Source organism: Pan paniscus, chromosome 1 (assembly GCF_029289425.2).
Source record: "Pan paniscus chromosome 1, NHGRI_mPanPan1-v2.0_pri, whole genome shotgun sequence".
NCBI lineage: Eukaryota > Metazoa > Chordata > Mammalia > Primates > Hominidae > Pan > Pan paniscus.
The window spans coordinates 26,864,473-26,885,775 of NC_073249.2; the positions used below are offsets into that span (position 1 = coordinate 26,864,473).

The 21,303-nt window shown below is 66.6% G+C and overlaps 2 protein-coding genes and 9 pseudogenes across 2 annotated transcripts; all 11 read left to right on the forward strand.

Moving 5' to 3' along the window:
- Positions 1 to 220: 220 nt before the first annotated feature.
- On the forward strand, positions 221 to 4,627 carry LOC134729443 (uncharacterized; annotated as a pseudogene).
- A 196-nt stretch (positions 4,628 to 4,823) lies between these two features.
- On the forward strand, positions 4,824 to 6,160 carry LOC134728748 (putative uncharacterized protein FLJ44672; annotated as a pseudogene).
- Positions 5,960 to 9,128, forward strand: LOC129394513 (putative uncharacterized protein FLJ44672; annotated as a pseudogene).
- Positions 9,129 to 9,261: 133 nt separating this feature from the next.
- LOC134728749 (putative uncharacterized protein FLJ44672) lies at positions 9,262 to 10,345 on the forward strand. The gene has a single exon (XM_063595515.1). It carries the CDS (start codon positions 9,319 to 9,321, stop codon positions 9,916 to 9,918), a length of 600 nt encoding a protein of 199 aa, XP_063451585.1. The 5' UTR covers positions 9,262 to 9,318; the 3' UTR covers positions 9,919 to 10,345.
- A 129-nt stretch (positions 10,346 to 10,474) lies between these two features.
- LOC134728750 (putative uncharacterized protein FLJ46235) lies at positions 10,475 to 11,213 on the forward strand (annotated as a pseudogene).
- An 802-nt stretch (positions 11,214 to 12,015) lies between these two features.
- On the forward strand, positions 12,016 to 13,860 carry LOC129394613 (putative uncharacterized protein FLJ44672; annotated as a pseudogene).
- A 2-nt stretch (positions 13,861 to 13,862) lies between these two features.
- Positions 13,863 to 15,412, forward strand: LOC129394867 (uncharacterized; annotated as a pseudogene).
- Positions 15,413 to 15,951: 539 nt separating this feature from the next.
- Positions 15,952 to 16,666, forward strand: LOC134729114 (putative uncharacterized protein FLJ44672; annotated as a pseudogene).
- A 68-nt stretch (positions 16,667 to 16,734) lies between these two features.
- Positions 16,735 to 17,590, forward strand: LOC134729116 (putative uncharacterized protein FLJ44672). The gene has a single exon (XM_063596964.1). The coding sequence runs from the start codon at positions 16,762 to 16,764 to the stop codon at positions 17,359 to 17,361; it is 600 nt and encodes a 199-aa protein (XP_063453034.1). The 5' UTR covers positions 16,735 to 16,761; the 3' UTR covers positions 17,362 to 17,590.
- On the forward strand, positions 17,366 to 18,308 carry LOC134729529 (putative uncharacterized protein FLJ46235; annotated as a pseudogene).
- Positions 18,309 to 19,458: 1,150 nt separating this feature from the next.
- Positions 19,459 to 21,303, forward strand: LOC134729560 (putative uncharacterized protein FLJ44672; annotated as a pseudogene).

The window sequence follows — 21,303 nt, forward strand, 5'->3', positions numbered from 1 at the left end:
CTCCCGGCGTCCTCTCCCGGCCCAGCTCTTCCTCCCGGCTGCATCTCCAGGCCCGACTCTGGCCTCCCAACAACGTCTTTGGACTCAGCTCCTGCCCAGCTCCTAGCGGCCCTGGTAGGCGCACAACTTCCCGAAGCCAAGCTCCCCAGGCCCAGCTCAGGCCTCACGGTGGCCTCTCCAGGCTCAGCTCCTGCCCTCCGATGGCATCTGCAGGCCCCAAATGGTCTCCGGTCGGTGGGCTCCTCTAGGCCCAGCTTGGGCCTCCCGGCGGCCTCTGCAGGCCCAAGTCGTCCTCAAGTTGGCCTGCAATTGGGCCTGGAAGAGCAGCAAGTCGGCCTCCCCGGGCCCAGCTTCGTCCTCTCGGCGGCCTCTCCAGGTGCAAAACTTCCTCGAGTCAGCCTCTCCAGCCCCAGCTCCTCCTGCCTCCCAGTGGCCTCTTTCAGCCCAGCCCAGCTCATGGCTCTCGGCAGCCTTCCAAGGCCCCGCTTTTGACTTTTGGCGGCCTCTTCAGGCCCAGAACTTGACCTGCAGTGGGCCTTTGCAGGCCCGGCCTCCTGCCTCTCGAAGGCCTGCACGGGCCCGGCCTCGGCCTCGGCCTCACAGCGGACTCTCCATGCCCAGCTAGCTCTCGCCTCACTGCGGCCTCCCGAGTCCAAAGCTCCTGCCTTTCGGCCACTTTGGCAGGTCCAGCTCCCGCCTGCCAGTGGCCTCTTGAGGCCCATGGGGCTCATTCCTCACAACGGCCTTCCCAGGCCCAGTTTTTCCCTTCCGGCGGCCTCTCCGGGCCCAGAACCTCCTCAAGTCGGCCTCTCCAGTGCCACTTGCACACTCTGGGCGTCCTCTCCGGGCCCAGCTCTTCCTCCCGGCTGCGTCTCCAGGCCCGACTCCTGCCTCTCAACAACCTCTTTGGACTCAGTGCCTACCAATCTCCTGGCAGCCTTGGTCGGCCCACAGCTTCCTCAAGCCAAGCTCCCCAGGCCCAGCTCAGGCCTCACGGTGGCCTCTCCAGGATGAGCTCCTGCCCTCCGATGGCATCTGCAGACCCCAAATGGTCTCTGGTCGGTGGGCTCCTCCACGCCAAGCTTGGGCCTCCCGGCGACCTCTGCAGGCCCAAGTTGTCCTGAAGTCGGCCTCTCCCGGCCCTGCCTCCCAGCAAGTAAGCAAGCTCTTTTGGCTCAACTACTGCCCAGCTCCCAACCGCCTTTGTAGGCCCCGAACTTTCTCCAGCCAAGTTCTTCGGGCCTAATTCCTGCCGCCCCTGTACAAGACCAGCACTGGTTGGAGAACAGCCTCTGCAGGCCCTGCTCCTGCCCCCACGGCTGCCTCCCGGGGCGAAGTCCCTGCCTGCCTCCCAGCAGCCCGCGTGCGGCCCAGCTCCTCCCTCACGGTGGCCTGTTGATGCCCAACTCATACCTCTGGCACCCTGCCCAGAGGCATGAGCCTCTGCCTCACACTGGCTCCTCCCATGCTGAGAGAGGTCAGTGTGAGCCCTTGCCTCACACCGGCCCCTCCCAGGCAGAGAGAGGTCAGCGTGAGCCCCTTGCCTCACACTAGCCTCTCCCACGCTGAGAGAGGTCAGCGTGAGCCCTTGCCTCACACCGGCCCCTCCCACACTGAGAGAGGTCAGCGTGAGCCCCTTGCCTCACACCGGCCCCTCCCACGCTGAGAGAGGTCGGTGTGAGCCCTTGCTTCACACCGGCCCCTCCCACGCCGAGAGAGGTCAGCGTGAGCCTCTTGCCTCACACCGGCGCCTCCCACGCTGAGAGAGCTCAGTGTGAGCCCTTGCCTCACACCGGCCCCTCCCACGCTGAGAGAGGTCAGCGTGAGCCCCTTGCCTCACACCGGCCCCTCCCACGCTGAGAGAGCTCAGTGTGAGCCCTTGCCTCACACAGGCCCCTACCACGCTGAGGTCAGACTGACGCCCTTGCCTCACACCAGCCCCTACCACGCTGACAGAGGTCAGCGTGAGCCCCTTGCCTCACACCGGCCCCTCCCACGCTGAGAGAGGTCAGTGTGAGCCCTTGCTTCACACCGGCCCCTCCCACGCCGAGAGAGGTCAGCGTGAGCCTCTTGCCTCACACCGGCCCCTCCCACGCTGAGAGAGTTCAGTGTGAGCTCTTGCCTCACACAGGCCCCTACCACGCTGAGGTCAGACTGACGCCCTTGCCTCACACCAGCCCCTACCACGCTGACAGAGGTCAGCGTGAGCCCCTTGCCTCACACCGGCCCCTCCCACGCTGAGAGAGCTCAGTGTGAGCCCTTGCCTCACACCGGCCCCTCCCACGCTGAGAGAGTTCAGTGTGAGCTCTTGCCTCACACAGGCCCCTACCACGCTGAGGTCAGACTGACGCCCTTGCCTCACACCAGCCCCTACCACGCTGACAGAGGTCAGCGTGAGCCCCTTGCCTCACACCGGCCCCTCCCACGCTGAGAGAGGTCAGTGTGAGCCCTTGCTTCACACCGGCCCCTCCCACGCCGAGAGAGGTCAGCGTGAGCCTCTTGCCTCACACCGGCCCCTCCCACGCTGAGAGAGCTCAGTGTGAGCCGTTGCCTCACACCGGCCCCTCCCACACAGAGAGAGTTCAGTGTGAGCTCTTGCCTCACACCGGCCCCTCCCACGCTTAGGTCAGCGTGAGCCCCTTGCCTCACACCGGCCCCTCCCACGCTGACAGAGGTCAGCGGGAGCCCCTAGACTCACACCGGCCCTTCCCACGCTGAGAGGGGTCAGCATGAGACCTTGCCTCACCCCGGCCCCTCCCAGGCTGACAGAGGTCAGCGGGAGCCCCTAGGTTCACACCGACCCCTCCCAGGCTGACAGAGGTCAGTGGGATCCCCTAGCCTCACACCGGCCCCTCCCACGCTGACAGAGGTCAGCGGGAGCCCCTAGCCTCACACCGGCCCTTCCCACGCTGAGAGGGGTCAGCATGAGACCTTGCCTCATCCCGGCCCCTCCCAGGCTGACAGAGGTCAGCGGGAGCCCCTAGGTTCACACCGACCCCTCCCAGGCTGACAGAGGTCAGTGGGATCCCCTAGCCTCACACCGGCCCCTCCCACGCTGACAGAGGTCAGCGGGAGCCCCTAGCCTCACACCGGCCCCTCCCAGGCTGACAGAGGTCAGCCTGAGCCCATAGACTCACACCGGCCCCTCCAAGGCTGACAGAGGTCAGCCTGAGCCCCTAGCATCACACCGGCCCCTCCCAGGCTGACAGAGTTCACTGCGAGCCCCTAGCCTCACACCGGCCCCTCCCAGGCTGACAGAGGTCAGCGGGAGTCCCTAGCCTCACACCGGCCCCTCCCAGGATGACAGAGGTCAGCGGGAGCCCCTTGCCTCACACCGGCCCCTCCCAGGCTGACAGAGGTCAGCGAGAGCCCCTAGCCTCACACCGGTCCCTCCCAGCCTGACAGAGGTCAGCGGGAGCCCCTAGCCTCACACCGGCCCCTCCCACCCTGACATTGGTCAGCCTGAGCCTCTTGCCTCACACCAGCCCCTCCCAGGCTGACAGAGGTCAGCCTGAGCCCCTTTCCTCACACCGGCCCCTCCCACGCTGAGAGGGGTCAGCGTGAGCCCTTGCCTCACACCGGCCCCTCCCACACTGAGAGAGGTCAGCCTGAGCCCCTGACTCACTCCGGCCCCTCCCACACTGAGAGAGGTCTGCCTGAGCCCCTTGCCTCACACCAGCCCCTCCCACGCTGAGAGAGGTCAGCGTGAGCCCCTGCCTCAACAGGCCACCGTGAAGGAGGAGCAGGGTCGCACGCGGGCTGCTGGGAGGCAGGCAGGGAATTGGGCCTGGGATGTCGTGGTGGGGCGACAGCTGGGCCTGGAGCACCCCTGGGAGGCAACAGCGGGGGCTTCAGGCTCTTCTCCAGCCGCAGCTGGGACTGTTCAGGCTACTGGAGGCGGGATGTGGGCCTGAGCGCTTGGTTGCAGAAACTTCGGGGTCTACAAACGCCGGCGGGAGCTGAGCCAAAAGAGCTTGTTTGCTGGGAGGCAGGAGCTGGGCCGGGAGATGCAGCCAGGAGGAACAGCTGGGCATGCAGAGGCCGCCATGCAGGAAGCAGAGGCCGGGCGTCCTCAAGTCGGCCTCTCCAGACCCACTTGCAGCCTCCCAGCGTGCTCTCCGGGCCCAGCTCTTCCTCCCGGCTGCGTCTCCAGGCCCGACTCTGGCCTCCCAACAATGTCTTTGGACCTAGCTCCTGCCCAGCTCCCAGCGGCCCTGGTAGGCACACAACTTCCCGAAGCCAAGCTCCCCAGGCTCAGCTCCGGCCTCACGGTGGCCTCTCCAGGCTCAGCTCCTGCCCTCTGATGGCATCTGCAGGCCCCAAACGGCCTCCGGTCAGTGGGCTCCTCTAGGCCCAGCCTGTGCCTCCCGGCGGCCTCTGCAGGCCCAAGTCATCCTCAAGTCAGCTTGGAATTGGGACTGGAAGAGCAGCAAGTCGGCCTCCCCGGGCCCATCTCCGTCCTCTCGGCGGCCTCTCCAGGTGCAAAACTTCCTCGAGTCAGCCTCTCCAGGTCCAGCTCCTCCTGCCTCCCAGTGGCCTCTTTCAGCCCAGCCTAGCTCATGGCTCTCGGCGGCCTTCCCAGGCCCCGCTTTTGACTTTTGGCGGCCTCTTCAGGCCCAGAACTTGACCTCCAGTGGGCCTTTGCAGGCGCGGCCTCCTACCTCTCCAAGGCCTGCACGGGCCCGGCCTCGGCCTCGGCCTCACAGCAGACTCTCCATGCCCAGCTAGCTCTCGCCTCACTGCGGCCTCCCGAGTCCAAAGCTCCTGCCTCTCGGCCGCGTCGGCAGGCCCAGCTCCCGCCTGCCAGTGGCCTCTTCAGGCCCATGGGGCTCATTCCTCACAACAACCTTTCCAGGCCCAGTTTCTCCCTTCCGGCGGCCTCTCCGGGCCCAGAGCCTCCTCAACTCGGCCTCTCCAGACCCACTTGCAGCCTCCCGGCGTCCTCTCCCGGCCCAGCTCTTCCTCCCGGCTGCATCTCCAGGCCCGACTCTGGCCTCCCAACAACGTCTTTGGACTCAGCTCCTGCCCAGCTCCTAGCGGCCCTGGTAGGCGCACAACTTCCCGAAGCCAAGCTCCCCAGGCCCAGCTCAGGCCTCACGGTGGCCTCTCCAGGCTCAGCTCCTGCCCTCCGATGGCATCTGCAGGCCCCAAATGGTCTCCGGTCGGTGGGCTCCTCTAGGCCCAGCTTGGGCCTCCCGGCGGCCTCTGCAGGCCCAAGTCGTCCTCAAGTTGGCCTGCAATTGGGCCTGGAAGAGCAGCAAGTCGGCCTCCCCGGGCCCAGCTCCGTCCTCTCGGCGGCCTCTCCAGGTGCAAAACTTCCTCGAGTCAGCCTCTCCAGGCCCAGCTCCTCCTGCCTCCCAGTGGCCTCTTTCAGCCCAGCCCAGCTCATGGCTCTCGGCAGCCTTCCAAGGCCCCGCTTTTGACTTTTGGCGGCCTCTTCAGGCCCAGAACTTGACCTGCAGTGGGCCTTTGCAGGCCCGGCCTCCTGCCTCTCGAAGGCCTGCACGGGCCCGGCCTCGGCCTCGGCCTCACAGCGGACTCTCCATGCCCAGCTAGCTCTCGCCTCACTGCGGCCTCCCGAGTCCAAAGCTCCTGCCTTTCGGCCACTTTGGCAGGTCCAGCTCCCGCCTGCCAGTGGCCTCTTGAGGCCCATGGGGCTCATTCCTCACAACGGCCTTCCCAGGCCCAGTTTTTCCCTTCCGGCGGCCTCTCCGGGCCCAGAACCTCCTCAAGTCGGCCTCTCCAGACCCACTTGCACCCTCCGGGCGTCCTCTCCGGGCCCAGCTCTTCCTCCCGGCTGCGTCTCCAGGCCCGACTCCTGCCTCTCAACAACCTCTTTGGACTCAGTGCCTACCAATCTCCTGGCGGCCTTGGTCGGCCCACAGCTTCCTCAAGCCAAGCTCCCCAGGCCCAGCTCAGGCCTCACGGTGGCCTCTCCAGGATGAGCTCCTGCCCTCCGATGGCATCTGCAGACCCCAAATGGTCTCTGGTCGGTGGGCTCCTCCACGCCAAGCTTGGGCCTCCCGGCGACCTCTGCAGGCCCAAGTTGTCCTGAAGTCGGCCTCTCCCGGCCCTGCCTCCCAGCAAGTAAGCAAGCTCTTTTGGCTCAACTCCTGCCCAGCTCCCAACCGCCTTTGTAGGCCCCGAACTTTCTCCAGCCAAGTTCTTCGGGCCTAATTCCTGCCGCCCCTGTACAGGACCAGCACTGGTTGGAGAACAGCCTCTGCAGGCCCTGCTCCTGCCCCCACGGCTGCCTCCCGGGGCGAAGTCCCTGCATGCCTCCCAGCAGCCCGCGTGCGGCCCAACTCCTCCCTCACGGTGGCCTGTTGATGCCCAACTCATGCCTCTGGCACCCTGCCCAGAGGCATGAGCCCCTGCCTCACACTGGCTCCTCCCATGCTGAGAGAGGTCAGTGTGAGCCCTTGCCTCACACCGGCCCCTCCCAGGCGGAGAGAGGTCAGCGTGAGCCCCTTGCCTCACACTAGCCCCTCCCACGCTGAGAGAGGTCAGCGTGAGCCCTTGCCTCACACCGGCCCCTCCCACGCTGAGAGAGGTCAGCGTGAGCCCCTTGCCTCACACCGGCCCCTCCCACGCTGAGAGAGGTCGGTGTGAGCCCTTGCTTCACACCGGCCCCTCCCACGCCGAGAGAGGTCAGCGTGAGCCTCTTGCCTCACACCGGCGCCTCCCACGCTGAGAGAGCTCAGTGTGAGCCCTTGCCTCACACCGGCCCCTCCCACGCTGAGAGAGGTCAGCGTGAGCCCCTTGCCTCACACCGGCCCCTCCCACGCTGAGAGAGCTCAGTGTGAGCCCTTGCCTCACACCGGCCCCTCCCACGCTGAGAGAGTTCAGTGTGAGCTCTTGCCTCACACAGGCCCCTACCACGCTGAGGTCAGACTGACGCCCTTGCCTCACACCAGCCCCTACCACGCTGACAGAGGTCAGCGTGAGCCCCTTGCCTCACACCGGCCCCTCCCACGCTGAGAGAGGTCAGTGTGAGCCCTTGCTTCACACCGGCCCCTCCCACGCCGAGAGAGGTCAGCGTGAGCCTCTTGCCTCACACCGGCCCCTCCCACGCTGAGAGAGCTCAGTGTGAGCCGTTGCCTCACACCGGCCCCTCCCACACAGAGAGAGTTCAGTGTGAGCTCTTGCCTCACACCGGCCCCTCCCACGCTTAGGTCAGCGTGAGCCCCTTGCCTCACACCGGACCCTCCCACGCTGACAGAGGTCAGCGGGAGCCCCTAGCCTCACACCGGCCCTTCCCACGCTGAGAGGGGTCAGCATGAGACCTTGCCTCACCCCGGCCCCTCCCAGGCTGACAGAGGTCAGCGGGAGCCCCTAGGTTCACACCGACCCCTCCCAGGCTGACAGAGGTCAGTGGGATCCCCTAGCCTCACACCGGCCCCTCCCACGCTGACAGAGGTCAGCGGGAGCCCCTAGCCTCACACCGGCCCTTCCCACGCTGAGAGGGGTCAGCATGAGACCTTGCCTCATCCCGGCCCCTCCCAGGCTGACAGAGGTCAGCGGGAGCCCCTAGGTTCACACCGACCCCTCCCAGGCTGACAGAGGTCAGTGGGATCCCCTAGCCTCACACCGGCCCCTCCCACGCTGACAGAGGTCAGCGGGAGCCCCTAGCCTCACACCGGCCCCTCCCAGGCTGACAGAGGTCAGCCTGAGCCCATAGACTCACACCGGCCCCTCCAAGGCTGACAGAGGTCAGCCTGAGCCCCTAGCATCACACCGGCCCCTCCCAGGCTGACAGAGGTCAGCGGGAGTCCCTAGCCTCACACCGGCCCCTCCCAGGATGACAGAGGTCAGCGGGAGCCCCTTGCCTCACACCGGCCCCTCCCAGGCTGACAGAGGTCAGCGAGAGCCCCTAGCCTCACACCGGTCCCTCCCAGCCTGACAGAGGTCAGCGGGAGCCCCTAGCCTCACACCGGCCCCTCCCACCCTGACATTGGTCAGCCTGAGCCTCTTGCCTCACACCAGCCCCTCCCAGGCTGACAGAGGTCAGCCTGAGCCCCTTTCCTCACACCGGCCCCTCCCACGCTGAGAGGGGTCAGCGTGAGCCCTTGCCTCACACCGGCCCCTCCCACACTGAGAGAGGTCAGCCTGAGCCCCTGACTCACTCCGGCCCCTCCCACACTGAGAGAGGTCTGCCTGAGCCCCTTGCCTCACACCAGCCCCTCCCACGCTGAGAGAGGTCAGCGTGAGCCCCTGCCTCAACAGGCCACCGTGAAGGAGGAGCAGGGTCGCACGTGGGCTGCTGGGAGGCAGGCAGGGAATTGGGCCTGGGATGTCGTGGTGGGGCGACAGCTGGGCCTGGAGCACCCCTGGGAGGCAACAGCGGGGGCTTCAGGCTCTTCTCCAGCCGCAGCTGGGACTGTTCAGGCTACTGGAGGCGGGATGTGGGCCTGAGCGCTTGGTTGCAGAAACTTCGGGGTCTACAAACGCCGGCGGGAGCTGAGCCAAAAGAGCTTGTTTGCTGGGAGGCAGGAGCTGGGCCGGGAGATGCAGCCAGGAGGAACAGCTGGGCATGCAGAGGCCGCCATGCAGGAGGCAGAGGCCGGGCGTCCTCAAGTCGGCCTCTCCAGACCCACTTGCAGCCTCCCAGCGTGCTCTCCGGGCCCAGCTCTTCCTCCCGGCTGCGTCTCCAGGCCCGACTCTGGCCTCCCAACAATGTCTTTGGACCTAGCTCCTGCCCAGCTCCCAGCGGCCCTGGTAGGCACACAACTTCCCGAAGCCAAGCTCCCCAGGCTCAGCTCCGGCCTCACGGTGGCCTCTCCAGGCTCAGCTCCTGCCCTCTGATGGCATCTGCAGGCCCCAAACGGCCTCCGGTCAGTGGGCTCCTCTAGGCCCAGCCTGTGCCTCCCGGCGGCCTCTGCAGGCCCAAGTCATCCTCAAGTCAGCTTGGAATTGGGACTGGAAGAGCAGCAAGTCGGCCTCCCCGGGCCCATCTCCGTCCTCTCGGCGGCCTCTCCAGGTGCAAAACTTCCTCGAGTCAGCCTCTCCAGGTCCAGCTCCTCCTGCCTCCCAGTGGCCTCTTTCAGCCCAGCCCAGCTCATGGCTCTCGGCGGCCTTCCCAGGCCCCGCTTTTGACTTTTGGCGGCCTCTTCAGGCCCAGAACTTGACCTCCAGTGGGCCTTTGCAGGCCCGGCCTCCTGCCTCTCGAAGGCCTGCACGGGCCCGGCCTCGGCCTCACAGCAGACTCTCCATGCCCAGCTAGCTCTCGCCTCACTGCGGCCTCCCGAGTCCAAAGCTCCTGCCTCACGGCCGCGTCGGCAGGCCCAGCTCCCGCCTGCCAGTGGCCTCTTCAGGCCCATGGGGCTCATTCCTCACAACAACCTTTCCAGGCCCAGTTTTTCCCTTCCGGCGGCCTCTCCGGGCCCAGAGCCTCCTCAACTCGGCCTCTCCAGACACACTTGCAGCCTCCCGGCGTCCTCTCCCGGCCCAGCTCTTCCTCCCGGCTGCATCTCCAGGCCCGACTCTGGCCTCCCAACAACGTCTTTGGACTCAGCTCCTGCCCAGCTCCTAGCGGCCCTGGTAGGCGCACAACTTCCCGAAGCCAAGCTCCCCAGGCCCAGCTCAGGCCTCACGGTGGCCTCTCCAGGCTCAGCTCCTGCCCTCCGATGGCATCTGCAGGCCCCAAATGGTCTCCGGTCGGTGGGCTCCTCTAGGCCCAGCTTGGGCCTCCCGGCGGCCTCTGCAGGCCCAAGTCGTCCTCAAGTTGGCCTGCAATTGGGCCTGGAAGAGCAGCAAGTCGGCCTCCCCGGGCCCAGCTCCGTCCTCTCGGCGGCCTCTCCAGGTGCAAAACTTCCTCGAGTCAGCCTCTCCAGGCCCAGCTCCTCCTGCCTCCCAGTGGCCTCTTTCAGCCCAGCCCAGCTCATGGCTCTCGGCAGCCTTCCAAGGCCCCGCTTTTGACTTTTGGCGGCCTCTTCAGGCCCAGAACTTGACCTGCAGTGGGCCTTTGCAGGCCCGGCCTCCTGCCTCTCGAAGGCCTGCACGGGCCCGGCCTCGGCCTCGGCCTCACAGCGGACTCTCCATGCCCAGCTAGCTCTCGCCTCACTGCGGCCTCCCGAGTCCAAAGCTCCTGCCTTTCGGCCACTTTGGCAGGTCCAGCTCCCGCCTGCCAGTGGCCTCTTGAGGCCCATGGGGCTCATTCCTCACAACGGCCTTCCCAGGCCCAGTTTTTCCCTTCCGGCGGCCTCTCCGGGCCCAGAACCTCCTCAAGTCGGCCTCTCCAGACCCACTTGCACCCTCCGGGCGTCCTCTCCGGGCCCAGCTCTTCCTCCCGGCTGCGTCTCCAGGCCCGACTCCTGCCTCTCAACAACCTCTTTGGACTCAGTGCCTACCAATCTCCTGGCAGCCTTGGTCGGCCCACAGCTTCCTCAAGCCAAGCTCCCCAGGCCCAGCTCAGGCCTCACGGTGGCCTCTCCAGGATGAGCTCCTGCCCTCCGATGGCATCTGCAGACCCCAAATGGTCTCTGGTCGGTGGGCTCCTCCACGCCAAGCTTGGGCCTCCCCGCGACCTCTGCAGGCCCAAGTTGTCCTGAAGTCGGCCTCTCCCGGCCCTGCCTCCCAGCAAGTAAGCAAGCTCTTTTGGCTCAACTCCTGCCCAGCTCCCAACCGCCTTTGTAGGCCCCGAACTTTCTCCAGCCAAGTTCTTCAGGCCTAATTCCTGCCGCCCCTGTACAGGACCAGCACTGGTTGGAGAACAGCCTCTGCAGGCCCTGCTCCTGCCCCCACGGCTGCCTCCCGGGGCGAAGTCCCTGCCTGCCTCCCAGCAGCCCGCGTGCGGCCCAGCTCCTCCCTCACGGTGGCCTGTTGATGCCCAACTCATGCCTCTGGCACCCTGCCCAGAGGCATGAGCCCCTGCCTCACACTGGCTCCTCCCATGCTGAGAGAGGTCAGTGTGAGCCCTTGCCTCACACCGGCCCCTCCCAGGCGGAGAGAGGTCAGCGTGAGCCCCTTGCCTCACACTAGCCCCTCCCACGCTGAGAGAGGTCAGCGTGAGCCCCTTGCCTCACACCGGCCCCTCCCACACTGAGAGAGGTCAGCGTGAGCCCCTTGCCTCACACCGGCCCCTCCCACGCTGAGAGAGGTCGGTGTGAGCCCTTGCTTCACACCGGCCCCTCCCACGCCGAGAGAGGTCAGCGTGAGCCTCTTGCCTCACACCGGCCCCTCCCACGCTGAGAGAGCTCAGTGTGAGCCCTTGCCTCACACCGGCCCCTCCCACGCTGAGAGAGGTCAGCGTGAGCCCCTTGCCTCACACCGGCCCCTCCCACGCTGAGAGAGCTCAGTGTGAGCCCTTGCCTCACACCGGCCCCTCCCACGCTTAGGTCAGCGAGAGCCCCTTGCCTCACACCGGACCCTCCCACGCTGACAGAGGTCAGCGGGAGCCCCTAGCCTCACACCGGCCCTTCCCACGCTGAGAGGGGTCAGCATGAGACCTTGCCTCACACCGACCCCTCCCAGGCTGACAGAGGTCAGTGGGATCCCCTAGCCTCACACCGGCCCCTCCCACGCTGACAGAGGTCAGCGGGAGCCCCTAGCCTCACAGCGGCCCCTCCCACGCTGAGAGAGTTCAGTGTGAGCTCTTGCCTCACACAGGCCCCTACCACGCTGAGGTCAGACTGACGCCCTTGCCTCACACCAGCCCCTACCACGCTGACAGAGGTCAGCGTGAGCCCCTTGCCTCACACCGGCCCCTCCCACGCTGAGAGAGGTCAGTGTGAGCCCTTGCTTCACACCGTCCCCTCCCACGCCGAGAGAGGTCAGCGTGAGCCTCTTGCCTCACACCGGCCCCTCCCACGCTGAGAGAGCTCAGTGTGACCCGTTGCCTCACACCGGCCCCTCCCACACAGAGAGAGTTCAGTGTGAGCTCTTGCCTCACACCGGCCCCTCCCACGCTTAGGTCAGCGTGAGCCCCTTGCCTCACACCGGACCCTCCCACGCTGACAGAGGTCAGCGGGAGCCCCTAGCCTCACACCGGCCCTTCCCACGCTGAGAGGGGTCAGCATGAGACCTTGCCTCACACCGACCGCTCCCAGGCTGACAGAGGTCAGTGGGATCCCCTAGTCTCACACTGGCCCCTCCCACGCTGACAGAGGTCAGCGGGAGCCCCTAGCCTCACACCGGCCCCTCCCAGGCTGACAGAGGTCAGCCTGAGCCCATAGACTCACACCGGCCCCTCCAAGGCTGACAGAGGTCAGCCTGAGCCCCTAGCCTCACACCGGCCCCTCCCAGGCTGACAGAGTTCACTGGGAGCCCCTAGCCTCACACCGGCCCCTCCCAGGCTGACAGAGGTCAGCGGGAGTCCCTAGCCTCACACCGGCCCCTCCCAGGATGACAGAGGTCAGCGGGAGCCCCGTGCCTCACACCGGCCCCTCCCAGGCTGACAGAGGTCAGCGGGAGCCCCTAGCCTCACACCGGCCCCTCCCAGCCTGACAGAGGTCAGCGGGAGCCCCTAGCCTCACACCGGCCCCTCCCACCCTGACAGAGGTCAGCCTGAGCCTCTTGCCTCACACCAGCCCCTCCCAGGCTGACAGAGGTCAGCCTGAGCCCCTTTCCTCACACCGGCCCCTCCCACGCTGAGAGGGGTCAGCGTGAGCCCTTGCCTCACACCGGCCCCTCCCACACTGAGAGAGGTCAGCCTGAGCCCCTGACTCACTCCGGTCCCTCCCACACTGAGAGAGGTCTGCCTGAGCCCCTTGCCTCACACCAGCCCCTCCCACGCTGAGAGAGGTCAGCGTGAGCCCCTGCCTCAACAGGCCACCGTGAAGGAGGAGCAGGGTCGCACGGGGGCTGCTGGGAGGCAGGCAGGGAATTGGGCCTGGGATGTCGTGGTGGGGCGACAGCTGGGCCTGGAGCACCCCTGGGAGGCAACAGCGGGGGCTTCAGGCTCTTCTCCAGCCGCAGCTGGGACTGTTCAGGCTACTGGAGGCGGGATGTGGGCCTGAGCGCTTGGTTGCAGAAACTTCGGGGTCTACAAACGCCGGCGGGAGCTGAGCCAAAAGAGCTTGTTTGCTGGGAGGCAGGAGCTGGGCCGGGAGATGCAGCCAGGAGGAACAGCTGGGCATGCAGAGGCCGCCATGCAGGAGGCAGAGGCCGGGCGTCCTCAAGTCGGCCTCTCCAGACCCACTTGCAGCCTCCCAGCGTGCTCTCCGGGCCCAGCTCTTCCTCCCGGCTGCGTCTCCAGGCCCGACTCTGGCCTCCCAACAATGTCTTTGGACCTAGCTCCTGCCCAGCTCCCAGCGGCCCTGGTAGGCACACAACTTCCCGAAGCCAAGCTCCCCAGGCTCAGCTCCGGCCTCACGGTGGCCTCTCCAGGCTCAGCTCCTGCCCTCTGATGGCATCTGCAGGCCCCAAACGGCCTCCGGTCAGTGGGCTCCTCTAGGCCCAGCCTGTGCCTCCCGGCGGCCTCTGCAGGCCCAAGTCATCCTCAAGTCAGCTTGGAATTGGGACTGGAAGAGCAGCAAGTCGGCCTCCCCGGGCCCATCTCCGTCCTCTCGGCGGCCTCTCCAGGTGCAAAACTTCCTCGAGTCAGCCTCTCCAGGCCCAGCTCCTCCTGCCTCCCAGTGGCCTCTTTCAGCCCAGCCCAGCTCATGGCTCTCGGCGGCCTTCCCAGGCCCCGCTTTTGACTTTTGGCGGCCTCTTCAGGCCCAGAACTTGACCTCCAGTGGGCCTTTGCAGGCCCGGCCTCCTGCCTCTCGAAGGCCTGCACGGGCCCGGCCTCGGCCTCGGCCTCACAGCAGACTCTCCATGCCCAGCTAGCTCTCGCCTCACTGCGGCCTCCCGAGTCCAAAGCTCCTGCCTCTCGGCCGCGTCGGCAGGCCCAGCTCCCGCCTGCCAGTGGCCTCTTCAGGCCCATGGGGCTCATTCCTCACAACAACCTTTCCAGGCCCAGTTTTTCCCTTCCGGCGGCCTCTCCGGGCCCAGAGCCTCCTCAACTCGGCCTCTCCAGACCCACTTGCAGCCTCCCGGCGTCCTCTCCCGGCCCAGCTCTTCCTCCCGGCTGCATCTCCAGGCCCGACTCTGGCCTCCCAACAACGTCTTTGGACTCAGCTCCTGCCCAGCTCCTAGCGGCCCTGGTAGGCGCACAACTTCCCGAAGCCAAGCTCCCCAGGCCCAGCTCAGGCCTCACGGTGGCCTCTCCAGGCTCAGCTCCTGCCCTCCGATGGCATCTGCAGGCCCCAAATGGTCTCCGGTCGGTGGGCTCCTCTAGGCCCAGCTTGGGCCTCCCGGCGGCCTCTGCAGGCCCAAGTCGTCCTCAAGTTGGCCTGCAATTGGGCCTGGAAGAGCAGCAAGTCGGCCTCCCCGGGCCCAGCTCCGTCCTCTCGGCGGCCTCTCCAGGTGCAAAACTTCCTCGAGTCAGCCTCTCCAGGCCCAGCTCCTCCTGCCTCCCAGTGGCCTCTTTCAGCCCAGCCCAGCTCATGGCTCTCGGCAGCCTTCCAAGGCCCCGCTTTTGACTTTTGGCGGCCTCTTCAGGCCCAGAACTTGACCTGCAGTGGGCCTTTGCAGGCCCGGCCTCCTGCCTCTCGAAGGCCTGCACGGGCCCGGCCTCGGCCTCGGCCTCACAGCGGACTCTCCATGCCCAGCTAGCTCTCGCCTCACTGCGGCCTCCCGAGTCCAAAGCTCCTGCCTTTCGGCCACTTTGGCAGGTCCAGCTCCCGCCTGCCAGTGGCCTCTTGAGGCCCATGGGGCTCATTCCTCACAACGGCCTTCCCAGGCCCAGTTTTTCCCTTCCGGCGGCCTCTCCGGGCCCAGAACCTCCTCAAGTCGGCCTCTCCAGACCCACTTGCACCCTCCGGGCGTCCTCTCCGGGCCCAGCTCTTCCTCCCGGCTGCGTCTCCAGGCCCGACTCCTGCCTCTCAACAACCTCTTTGGACTCAGTGCCTACCAATCTCCTGGCGGCCTTGGTCGGCCCACAGCTTCCTCAAGCCAAGCTCCCCAGGCCCAGCTCAGGCCTCACGGTGGCCTCTCCAGGATGAGCTCCTGCCCTCCGATGGCATCTGCAGACCCCAAATGGTCTCTGGTCGGTGGGCTCCTCCACGCCAAGCTTGGGCCTCCCGGCGACCTCTGCAGGCCCAAGTTGTCCTGAAGTCGGCCTCTCCCGGCCCTGCCTCCCAGCAAGTAAGCAAGCTCTTTTGGCTCAACTCCTGCCCAGCTCCCAACCGCCTTTGTAGGCCCCGAACTTTCTCCAGCCAAGTTCTTCAGGCCTAATTCCTGCCGCCCCTGTACAGGACCAGCACTGGTTGGAGAACAGCCTCTGCAGGCCCTGCTCCTGCCCCCACGGCTGCCTCCCGGGGCGAAGTCCCTGCATGCCTCCCAGCAGCCCGCGTGCGGCCCAACTCCTCCCTCACGGTGGCCTGTTGATGCCCAACTCATGCCTCTGGCACCCTGCCCAGAGGCATGAGCCCCTGCCTCACACTGGCTCCTCCCATGCTGAGAGAGGTCAGTGTGAGCCCTTGCCTCACACCGGCCCCTCCCAGGCGGAGAGAGGTCAGCGTGAGCCCCTTGCCTCACACTAGCCCCTCCCACGCTGAGAGAGGTCAGCGTGAGCCCTTGCCTCACACCGGCCCCTCCCACGCTGAGAGAGCTCAGTGTGAGCCCTTGCCTCACACCGGCCCCTCCCACGCTGAGAGAGGTCAGCGTGAGCCCCTGCCTCAAGAGGCCACCGTGAAGGAGGAGCAGGGTCGTACTCGGGCTGCTGGGAGGCAGGCAGGGAATTGGGCCTGGGATGTCGTGGTGGGGCGACAGCTGGGCCTGGAGCACCCCTGGGAGGCAACAGCGGGGGCTTCAGGCTCTTCTCCAGCCGCAGCTGGGACTGTTCAGGCTACTGGAGGCGGGATGTGGGCCTGAGCGCTTGGTTGCAGAAACTTCGGGGTCTACAAACGCCGGCGGGAGCTGAGCCAAAAGAGCTTGTTTGCTGGGAGGCAGGAGCTGGGCCGGGAGATGCAGCCAGGAGGAACAGCTGGGCATGCAGAGGCCGCCATGCAGGAAGCAGAGGCCGGGCGTCCTCAAGTCGGCCTCTCCAGACCCACTTGCAGCCTCCCAGCGTGCTCTCCGGGCCCAGCTCTTCCTCCCGGCTGCGTCTCCAGGCCCGACTCTGGCCTCCCAACAATGTCTTTGGACCTAGCTCCTGCCCAGCTCCCAGCGGCCCTGGTAGGCACACAACTTCCCGAAGCCAAGCTCCCCAGGCTCAGCTCCGGCCTCACGGTGGCCTCTCCAGGCTCAGCTCCTGCCCTCTGATGGCATCTGCAGGCCCCAAACGGCCTCCGGTCAGTGGGCTCCTCTAGGCCCAGCCTGTGCCTCCCGGCGGCCTCTGCAGGCCCAAGTCATCCTCAAGTCAGCTTGGAATTGGGACTGGAAGAGCAGCAAGTCGGCCTCCCCGGGCCCATCTCCGTCCTCTCGGCGGCCTCTCCAGGTGCAAAACTTCCTCGAGTCAGCCTCTCCAGGTCCAGCTCCTCCTGCCTCCCAGTGGCCTCTTTCAGCCCAGCCCAGCTCATGGCTCTCGGCGGCCTTCCCAGGCCCCGCTTTTGACTTTTGGCGGCCTCTTCAGGCCCAGAACTTGACCTCCAGTGGGCCTTTGCAGGCCCGGCCTCCTGCCTCTCGAAGGCCTGCACGGGCCCGGCCTCGGCCTCACAGCAGACTCTCCATGCCCAGCTAGCTCTCGCCTCACTGCGGCCTCCCGAGTCCAAAGCTCCTGCCTCACGGCCGCGTCGGCAGGCCCAGCTCCCGCCTGCCAGTGGCCTCTTCAGGCCCATGGGGCTCATTCCTCACAACAACCTTTCCAGGCCCAGTTTTTCCCTTCCGGCGGCCTCTCCGGGCCCAGAGCCTCCTCAACTCGGCCTCTCCAGACCCACTTGCAGCCTCCCGGCGTCCTCTCCTGGCCCAGCTCTTCCTCCCGGCTGCATCTCCAGGCCCGACTCTGGCCTCCCAACAACGTCTTTGGACTCAGCTCCTGCCCAGCTCCTAGCGGCCCTGGTAGGCGCACAACTTCCCGAAGCCAAGCTCCCCAGGCCCAGCTCAGGCCTCACGGTGGCCTCTCCAGGCTCAGCTCCTGCCCTCCGATGGCATCTGCAGGCCCCAAATGGTCTCCGGTCGGTGGGCTCCTCTAGGCCCAGCTTGGGCCTCCCGGCGGCCTCTGCAGGCCCAAGTCGTCCTCAAGTTGGCCTGCAATTGGGCCTGGAAGAGCAGCAAGTCGGCCTCCCCGGGCCCAGCTCCGTCCTCTCGGCGGCCTCTCCAGGTGCAAAACTTCCTCGAGTCAGCCTCTCCAGGCCCAGCTCCTCCTGCCTCCCAGTGGCCTCTTTCAGCCCAGCCCAGCTCATGGCTCTCGGCAGCCTTCCAAGGCCCCGCTTTTGACTTTTGGCGGCCTCTTCAGGCCCAGAACTTGACCTGCAGTGGGCCTTTGCAGGCCCGGCCTCCTGCCTCTCGAAGGCCTGCACGGGCCCGGCCTCGGCCTCGGCCTCACAGCGGACTCTCCATGCCCAGCTAGCTCTCGCCTCACTGCGGCCTCCCGAGTCCAAAGCTCCTGCCTTTCGGCCACTTTGGCAGGTCCAGCTCCCGCCTGCCAGTGGCCTCTTGAGGCCCATGGGGCTCATTCCTCACAACGGCCTTCCCAGGCCCAGTTTTTCCCTTCCGGCGGCCTCTCCGGGCCCAGAACCTCCTCAAGTCGGCCTCTCCAGACCCACTTGCACCCTCCGGGCGTCCTCTCCGGGCCCAGCTCTTCCTCCCGGCTGCGTCTCCAGGCCCGACTCCTGCCTCTCAACAACCTCTTTGGACTCAGTGCCTACCAATCTCCTGGCGGCCTTGGTCGGCCCACAGCTTCCTCAAGCCAAGCTCCCCAGGCCCAGCTCAGGCCTCACGGTGGCCTCTCCAGGATGAGCTCCTGCCCTCCGATGGCATCTGCAGACCCCAAATGGTCTCTGGTCGGTGGGCTCCTCCACGCCAAGCTTGGGCCTCCCGGCGACCTCTGCAGGCCCAAGTTGTCCTGAAGTCGGCCTCTCCCGGCCCTGCCTCCCAGCAAGTAAGCAAGCTCTTTTGGCTCAACTCCTGCCCAGCTCCCAACCGCCTTTGTAGGCCCCGAACTTTCTCCAGCCAAGTTCTTCGGGCCTAATTCCTGCCGCCCCTGTACAGGACCAGCACTGGTTGGAGAACAGCCTCTGCAGGCCCTGCTCCTGCCCCCACGGCTGCCTCCCGGGGCGAAGTCCCTGCCTGCCTCCCAGCAGCCCGCGTGCGGCCCAGCTCCTCCCTCACGGTGGCCTGTTGATGCCCAACTCATGCCTCTGGCACCCTGCCCAGAGGCATGAGCCCCTGCCTCACACTGGCTCCTCCCATGCTGAGAGAGGTCAGTGTGAGCCCTTGCCTCACACCGGCCCCTCCCAGGCGGAGAGAGGTCAGCGTGAGCCCCTTGCCTCACACTAGCCCCTCCCACGCTGAGAGAGGTCAGCGTGAGCCCCTTGCCTCACACCGGCCCCTCCCACACTGAGAGAGGTCAGCGTGAGCCCCTTGCCTCACACCGGCCCCTCCCACGCTGAGAGAGGTCGGTGTGAGCCCTTGCTTCACACCGGCCCCTCCCACGCCGAGAGAGGTCAGCGTGAGCCTCTTGCCTCACACCGGCCCCTCCCACGCTGAGAGAGCTCAGTGTGAGCCCTTGCCTCACACCGGCCCCTCCCACGCTGAGAGAGGTCAGCGTGAGCCCCTTGCCTCACACCGGCCCCTCCCACGCTGAGAGAGCTCAGTGTGAGCCCTTGCCTCACACCGGCCCCTCCCACGCTTAGGTCAGCGAGAGCCCCTTGCCTCACACCGGACCCTCCCACGCTGACAGAGGTCAGCGGGAGCCCCTAGCCTCACACCGGCCCTTCCCACGCTGAGAGGGGTCAGCATGAGACCTTGCCTCACACCGACCCCTCCCAGGCTGACAGAGGTCAGTGGGATCCCCTAGCCTCACACCGGCCCCTCCCACGCTGACAGAGGTCAGCGGGAGCCCCTAGCCTCACAGCGGCCCCTCCCACGCTGAGAGAGTTCAGTGTGAGCTCTTGCCTCACACAGGCCCCTACCACGCTGAGGTCAGACTGACGCCCTTGCCTCACACCAGCCCCTACCACGCTGACAGAGGTCAGCGTGAGCCCCTTGCCTCACACCGGCCCCTCCCACGCTGAGAGAGGTCAGTGTGAGCCCTTGCTTCACACCGTCCCCTCCCACGCCGAGAGAGGTCAGCGTGAGCCTCTTGCCTCACACCGGCCCCTCCCACGCTGAGAGAGCTCAGTGTGACCCGTTGCCTCACACCGGCCCCTCCCACACAGAGAGAGTTCAGTGTGAGCTCTTGCCTCACACCGGCCCCTCCCACGCTTAGGTCAGCGTGAGCCCCTTGCCTCACACCGGACCCTCCCACGCTGACAGAGGTCAGCGGGAGCCCCTAGCCTCACACCGGCCCTTCCCACGCTGAGAGGGGTCAGCATGAGACCTTGCCTCACACCGACCGCTCCCAGGCTGACAGAGGTCAGTGGGATCCCCTAGTCTCACACTGGCCCCTCCCACGCTGACAGAGGTCAGCGGGAGCCCCTAGCCTCACACCGGCCCCTCCCAGGCTGACAGAGGTCAGCCTGAGCCCATAGACTCACACCGGCCCCTCCAAGGCTGACAGAGGTCAGCCTGAGCCCCTAGCCTCACACCGGCCCCTCCCAGGCTGACAGAGTTCACTGGGAGCCCCTAGCCTCACACCGGCCCCTCCCAGGCTGACAGAGGTCAGCGGGAGTCCCTAGCCTCACACCGGCCCCTCCCAGGATGACAGAGGTCAGCGGGAGCCCCGTGCCTCACACCGGCCCCTCCCAGGCTGACAGAGGTCAGCGGGAGCCCCTAGCCTCACACCGGCCCCTCCCAGCCTGACAGAGGTGAGCGGGAGCCCCTAGCCTCACACCGGCCCCTCCCACCCTGACAGAGGTCAGCCTGAGCCTCTTGCCTCACACCAGCCCCTCCCAGGCTGACAGAGGTCAGCCTGAGCCCCTTTCCTCACACCGGCCCCTCCCACGCTGAGAGGGGTCAGTGTGAGCCCTTGCCTCACACCGGCCCCTCCCACACTGAGAGAGGTCAGCCTGAGCCCCTGACTCACTCCGGTCCCTCCCACACTGAGAGAGGTCTGCCTGAGCCCCTTGCCTCACACCAGCCCCTCCCACGCTGAGAGAGGTCAGCGTGAGCCCCTGCCTCAACAGGCCACCGTGAAGGAGGAGCAGGGTCGCACGGGGGCTGCTGGGAGGCAGGCAGGGAATTGGGCCTGGGATGTCGTGGTGGGGCGACAGCTGGGCCTGGAGCACCCCTGGGAGGCAACAGCGGGGGCTTCAGGCTCTTCTCCAGCCGCAGCTGGGACTGTTCAGGCTACTGGAGGCGGGATGTGGGCCTGAGCGCTTGGTTGCAGAAACTTCGGGGTCTACAAACGCCGGCGGGAGCTGAGCCAAAAGAGCTTGTTTGCTGGGAGGCAGGAGCTGGGCCGGGAGATGCAGCCAGGAGGAACAGCTGGGCATGCAGAGGCCGCCATGCAGGAGGCAGAGGCCGGGCGTCCTCAAGTCGGCCTCTCCAGACCCACTTGCAGCCTCCCAGCGTGCTCTCCGGGCCCAGCTCTTCCTCCCGGCTGCGTCTCCAGGCCCGACTCTGGCCTCCCAACAATGTCTTTGGACCTAGCTCCTGCCCAGCTCCCAGCGGCCCTGGTAGGCACACAACTTCCCGAAGCCAAGCTCCCCAGGCTCAGCTCCGGCCTCACGGTGGCCTCTCCAGGCTCAGCTCCTGCCCTCTGATGGCATCTGCAGGCCCCAAACGGCCTCCGGTCAGTGGGCTCCTCTAGGCCCAGCCTGTGCCTCCCGGCGGCCTCTGCAGGCCCAAGTCATCCTCAAGTCAGCTTGGAATTGGGACTGGAAGAGCAGCAAGTCGGCCTCCCCGGGCCCATCTCCGTCCTCTCGGCGGCCTCTCCAGGTGCAAAACTTCCTCGAGTCAGCCTCTCCAGGCCCAGCTCCTCCTGCCTCCCAGTGGCCTCTTTCAGCCCAGCCCAGCTCATGGCTCTCGGCGGCCTTCCCAGGCCCCGCTTTTGACTTTTGGCGGCCTCTTCAGGCCCAGAACTTGACCTCCAGTGGGCCTTTGCAGGCCCGGCCTCCTGCCTCTCGAAGGCCTGCACGGGCCCGGCCTCGGCCTCGGCCTCACAGCAGACTCTCCATGCCCAGCTAGCTCTCGCCTCACTGCGGCCTCCCGAGTCCAAAGCTCCTGCCTCTCGGCCGCGTCGGCAGGCCCAGCTCCCGCCTGCCAGTGGCCTCTTCA

Coding starts and splice junctions, on each gene's coding strand:
- LOC134729116 (XM_063596964.1), top strand. CDS start 16,762: ATGGGGCTCATTCCTCACAACAACCTTTCCAGGCCCAGTTTTTCCCTT.
- LOC134728749 (XM_063595515.1), top strand. CDS start 9,319: ATGGGGCTCATTCCTCACAACAACCTTTCCAGGCCCAGTTTTTCCCTT.